This window comes from Microcaecilia unicolor, chromosome 4 (genome assembly GCF_901765095.1).
Source record: "Microcaecilia unicolor chromosome 4, aMicUni1.1, whole genome shotgun sequence".
Classification (NCBI taxonomy): domain Eukaryota; kingdom Metazoa; phylum Chordata; class Amphibia; order Gymnophiona; family Siphonopidae; genus Microcaecilia; species Microcaecilia unicolor.
The window spans coordinates 4,193,788-4,199,787 of NC_044034.1; the positions used below are offsets into that span (position 1 = coordinate 4,193,788).

Sequence of the window (6,000 nt, forward strand, 5' to 3'; positions counted from 1 at the left end):
ATGTATTCTGGGACTACGCCGTATATGATTTTGTGGACTAGGTGCAGATTTGACGATGAGCCGTTCTTTGATTGGGAGCCAATGCAACTTTTCTCGGAGGGGGTTGGCACTTTCGAGGCGTGTTTTGCTGAATATCAGTCTGACTGCTGTATTTTGGGCGTCTGGAGTTTTTTTACGAGTTGTTCTTGCAGCCCGCGTAGATTTCATGCAATAATCTGCATGGCTTAGGACCATTGATTGTATTAGGGTATCGAAAAGTTGCTCTTGGGAAGAAAGGTTTAAGCATTTGAGCTTCCACAATTGAATAGAACATTTCTTTGGTACTGAGTTTACTTGGCTCTCGAGGGTAAGGTTGCGATCGAGTGGTGACACCGAGTATTTCAAAACTGTCTGAGGTAGGGACGGTGTGTCCTGGAGTATTTATGGTTGCGGGTTTGTATGTGTTTATATGGAGAGGGACGGATGAGGGCAATGTGTTTTTTCGGTTTCAGTTTAAGTTGGAATGAGTTTGCCTCAGAGTCCTGATGTTCAGACTATCATTGATTTTGTTGGTTATTTCTGTCAGATCATGTCTGAAGGGGGATGTAGATTGTAACATCATCTGCATAAATGATGGGTTAAGGCCTCGGTTGGATAAAGACTGTGCCAGTGGAATCATCATCATGTTGAAGAGTATTGGTATAATGATGATCCGTGAGGTACTCCACAGACTGCTTTCCAAGGTGGTGATATGTTTGACTTGATTTTACTTAATAAGTCTGGTGGTTAGAAAGCCTTTGTCCAGTTAAGTACGTTTCCTTCAATCCCGAAGTGGCCTAGTATTCTTAGTAGTATGCGGTGGTTTACCATGTTCGAATGTGTTCGACATGTCGAACTGGAGGAGGAGTATGCTTTGCCTATGGCAATCTCCTGCTGAATTTGGCCAGGTAGGGGTGACTAGGACAGTGCTATGTGGGATCGGAATCCTGATTGTGAATTATGTAGTATTGAGAACTTGTCCAGGTATTCCGTAAGCTGTTTAGTCCATGAAGCTCAGCCCAGTCATTTTTACTACTAATGGGATAGCCGCAACTGGCGTAATTGGTGATATCGTTTGTTCTTTTCTTGGCGTCTTTTGGTATTGGGGGTGAGTAGGATGTTTACCATGTTCCTCCAGGGAAGAGACCTTGCTGTAACTGAAGTTTAGATGGGATGTAAGGTCTGCTATGAAGCGGTCTGGGCAGACTTGAGTAGATGACTGGGACATTATCCAGTTTGCAGTGGGTCTTGGCGATCCTGTGAGTCCGCTGTGTAACTGAGTCGGTGCTGAGGAGATTAAATGTCCAATGTAGTCAGCTGGGTATCCTTCGGAGGATGGGTCCAGATCGTAGAAGAAGATTTTGATGTCGGTATTGTGATGAGGAGGTGGTGCTGCGTAGGTTTATTATTTTTCGTTAAAGTAGTTAGCAAGTTTGTCTGCGGGAGGGATGTCTGTGTTGGTTGTGGTGAGAGGGGGTGGCGTCTAGTAACTTATTTACGAGTTGAATAGTTTCTTCATATCTTTGTAGTCCGGGTCCTTATTTGGTTTTGTATAGGACCTTTGGTTTGTTTTATTGCGTATTTGTATTTTCTATGTATTGTTTCCATGCATTGAGTGTGTGTTTATCTTTGTCTTTCTCCATACGCGTTCAAGTTTTCTAGATTGGGTTTTGAGTTTTTTTTGTTCGTCATTGAACTAAGGTATAGTGTTTTGTCTTTTTGATATTTTTTTTTTAAGGGTGCTATTTTGTTTAGTACGCTGTTGCATCTGCCATCCCAGTGGTTGAGATAAAGTATGGAATCAGTGCATGTTGTCCATTCGTTGTCATATATTTGTTGCCAGAATATTTGTGGATCGATTTGCCCTCTTGTAGTGTAAGTAGTGTTCTGGTGTACTGTTTGAGCCCTTCTTCCACCATTTTAGAGTTAGGGTCAGTTTGTAATGGTCAGGAGAGGGCTAACGTGAGTATAGCGACTGGCGGAATATAAGACGCGCAGCAGAGTTTTGGACAGATTGAACAGGAGATAGATGGCTGAGCGGGAGACCAGCGAGAAGCAAATTGCAGTAGTCTAGGCGAGAGGTGATAAGGATGTGGGTAAGGGTCTACCACTTCTCCGTCTCTGGAAAAGATTTGTTTGTATATTAATACCTTTCAAGTATTAAAATGTCTGTATTATATCTCCTCTCTCCCTCCTTTCCTCTAAGGTAAACTTATTTAGTGCATCAGAAGTAGAGTAAACGAATTGAGGTTACAGTGTGTTCAACTTAGGAGCAACATCAGGAAGTACTTTTTCACAGTGAGGGTGGCAGAGACAAAATAAATGGTAATAAATAAACTAAAAAGAGTTGAGTTAGGATCTCAACGATATCAAATCAGTTATAAACACTCAAAATGTAAATAGTCTTTCAACACTGAGTCATAATGAAGTATTTTTCAGTGTCTGTTTCAAGACTCTTCCCTGACGGAGTCTATCAAAACACTGGCCACTGTCGGAAGTTCGTTTGATGCATCTGCACCACTAAGATAAGTGTTGACACCCAGACACACATGATATAGATAAAAATTCCTTTTTTGGTATATGGAACGTATTCTGAGGCTTATTACTTCCTTTTTATCTTGGAGCTATTACATTTTGAGAGGGTATAATTGATAGGAGTCAAAAATGGTGACTAGAATTCAAAAATGGAGGCTGCTTTTGGTAAGGGGTAAGAATAGCAAAGGAGGGAGACGTCTCTTCTGCTCACTTAGAAACAATATGGGGACAACAGTGGTACTGGGATGGGTACATTGCACATGGGAGAGAGGCAGAGGGAGTTGCTGGGCAGGGGATGAAGGAGATTGTGAAAGGGGGATATGGTTCTGAGTATGGTGAGAGAGGAAGGCTGGGAAAAGAGTGGGTGGTGAGAGGATGAAGGCTATTCTGGAGTCATCACTGTTAAATGAGGAAGTGCGGTACCAGAGCCACCATTTATAAGAGGGTAATGGAGACACTGGAACTCTGGAATATGGGTTTGGGTGGGAGACGGTACATGTCTCAATTATTACAGGGTGCTCAGTACACTTGTACTGGCCCTGTTGACAACAAAAGATTTCTTGTTCATTGAAAGACCTGAATCCAGAGCTCTGTTCAACAAAATCACTCTAGTGTTACTGAGAATTCTCTCTCCATGTTTAATCCAGAGTGACACAGAGAGGAAAAGACAAATAGTTGAGTCCGAGTTTGAAGAGTTGCACCAGTTTCTGAATAAGAAGAAGCAGATCCTTCTCTCGAGACTGGAGGAGGTAGAGAAGAAGATTCTCCAGATAATCACGGAAAATGTGACCCAGCTAGAAAAGCAAAGTTCCTCCCTCATGCAGCTGATCTCCGAAATAGAGGAGAAGAGTCAGCAGCCAGCCAACGAGTTACTGAAGGTGAGATTAGCAAATATATTTCTAAGGAAGATACAGATTTGCCAGGAGGAATCAGGGAATTCAAGTTATAGATCAAAATATCTTAAAATAATGAGGGCTGATTTTTCAAAGCTGCACTTACCACATCAGAGTGTCACGATTGTGGCCGTGACCCCTCTTTGACTAACCTTATTTCCAGATGGTCATCTTTTTAGCTGGCTCCTGTCTGTTCTTTCCCACTTGCTGTGTTTTCCAAGCCTCACTTTGTTGTTCAGTGTATTTCCTGCCTCTGTCCTGTAGTGTTTTCCACTTCCTGTGTGTTTCAAGCCTCACTTTGGTGTTCAGTGTATTTCCTGCCTCTGTCCTGTAGTTGTGACATCATTAGTGAGGGCCTTTATAAGGAAGTGGTGGACTTTCATTCAGGGCCTTTGCAATGCCAAAGGTCTCCAGGTTAGTTTGTGTGCAGTGTGGCACTTCTGCCTTGTTCATAGTCTGTGTGCCTGTGGGCACTTCTGTCTTGATTTCTTGTTGCCTTGTTCATAGTCTGTGTGCCTGTGGGCACTTCTGTCTTGATTTCTTGTTGCTTTAGTCATAGCCTGTGTGCCCGTGGGCACTTCTGTTTTGATTCCTTGTTTAGGGTGCCTGTGTGCACTTCTGCTTCTGTTCTTCTCAATCTGTTTGTGTGCTAGGTTCAGCCTTCCGCCATAGTTCTGTTTTTGTCTGTGTGGGTCAGCTTTGTATCCTGCTTGTGTCTGCCATGTTTGTCTTCAGCTCCAGTTCCCTTCCTTCTTGTGTCTTCCCTGTTTGCTTTCAGCTTCCATTGCAGCCTAGCCTGTTTGAGAATCCTGAATCCTGTTCCAGTATCCTGAATCCTGTTCCCACCAAGTTTGTTCCAGAATCCGGTTCCAGTCCGGCCAAGCCAAGTCCGTTCCAGAATCCGGTTCCAGTCCGGCCAAGCCAAGCCCGTTCCAACATCCGGTTCCAGCCAATCCAAGCTTGTCAGTCCAGTCCTAGTTGAGGGGTTTTGCCTCCTTCTGCCGCTCGTCGACAGTAGGCCAAGGGCTCACGTTGTTCCAGAGTCTGTGACTGTTTGTTAAAGCCTGGGACTGTGACAGATGAAATAGAGCTTTTAAAATAATTTAATGGGGCTTAAATGGTGAAATCCTCCTGCTCTAAAGAAGGTGTAAATTGCTGTGTATGTTCTACACACAAGTCATGTGTTTTTGATCTATATTTGGCTCACTGAGTGAAAAGGTACCAAACATGGGGTTACAAATGTCCTGGGCACTGCTGGGTTCAGGGCCTTCGGACCCTCACTGTCCTGGTGCTCGGTGCCTCCACCTGGGAAAATAAGGGTTAGCAGGTGGGATGATCCTCTTCTCTTCCAGCAAACCCCCCAAAACAAGTCTACTGTGAAATGTGGAGAACAAGGCTGGCTGCGAAATTGGCAATTTTAATAGATACATTATACTCTTTTAAGTTCAACAGGCACTCGGGAGTCAACAGTTCATGCAAACTCAACTGTTTATTCTTCAACTCTGCAAAACAGGAACTTCCAACTGTGTGAACTTTTCAACTTTGAATGGAAGTCTTCTAAAACCACAATCCTTCTGGTATTCCCCAAGGGAACTCCTGTATCTCCTCTCCTGGATTTATTTACAGATGCTCTTCAGCAGGACTATACACACTTTTTTACAATGCTTCTGTCCATGCCTATCCCCTAGAATCAGATTCCGAAGGACTGTGCTCCTCCCAGTTGTATAGGTCTAGGCCCTATGTGGCCTGACCTCCCTGCAGGATGACCCTTTCCGTTGGCACCACCCTGATCCTGGATGGGCAATCTCTGGCTCTCATCCCATGCTCCTGGGCTAGGTCTCTCCACTGTCCACCCATAGCTCTCCTCCCTCACAGTTACTTCCTTGGTGAGCCACAACTCTCCTTTACAGCTAGTGGTCTACTTCTCTCAACTGCGATTCCTCTTTTCTCCTCCAGGTCAGTGGTAGGAGATCATCAGGCAACCAAAGAACCCCCCCCCCCAAAGGGCAAACACTATCTCCTTCTAATCTTCCACCCCCCCCCCCCCCCCCCCATCACTCTTCACTACAAGGGCACTCTCTCTCTGCATTTTATTTCAAAACTAATTTCCTTGGGCCGGGCTTCCTTCCACCCAGAAACCTCCCAGTCATTCCCTCCAGTGACTCTCTACAGGGACTTACTCTCCTAGTAATTGCAAACTAATGGGATTACACTCTCCCCCCAGCCACCAATCCCTTGCCTTTAAGGTGTTTCTCTAGGTTTTGTTCTCCCTTTACCTGGAGCAACATAAACCCCACATAACATCATTCAGTTTTATTCAACACATAACATCATTTCAACATCGTCAATCCTCATAATGAATATACTATGTGCTCATATTACTAAGTTTCTCTTTCAAATATAAACAGGAAACCCAGACAACCACAGGGTGGCAACCTGTTCAAACTGAATTCTGGTTACCATTTTACTCTTTTCTTGTTTTTTTCCCCAGACATCATGGGTCAGAACATTCTGGGTCAGTCACAGAGTGGTACCCTCAATCATACTCTGTCCA

The 6,000-nt window shown here is 44.1% G+C and overlaps 2 protein-coding genes across 2 annotated transcripts in view; both read left to right on the top strand.

The window, feature by feature from the left end:
- Positions 1–6,000, top strand: part of LOC115468254 (E3 ubiquitin-protein ligase TRIM39-like) — an 872,633-nt gene that overhangs the window by 212,483 nt on the left and 654,150 nt on the right. The window lies entirely within an intron of this gene.
- The window catches only part of LOC115468181, an 85,190-nt gene that overhangs the window by 70,307 nt on the left and 8,883 nt on the right, over positions 1–6,000 (top strand). Inside the window, exons 12-14 of the mRNA XM_030199719.1 lie at positions 3,201–3,431; positions 5,403–5,409; positions 5,938–5,961. Coding sequence (XP_030055579.1) covers positions 3,201–3,431; positions 5,403–5,409; positions 5,938–5,961 — 262 coding nt within the window. The remainder of the gene's footprint in view (positions 1–3,200; positions 3,432–5,402; positions 5,410–5,937; positions 5,962–6,000) is intronic.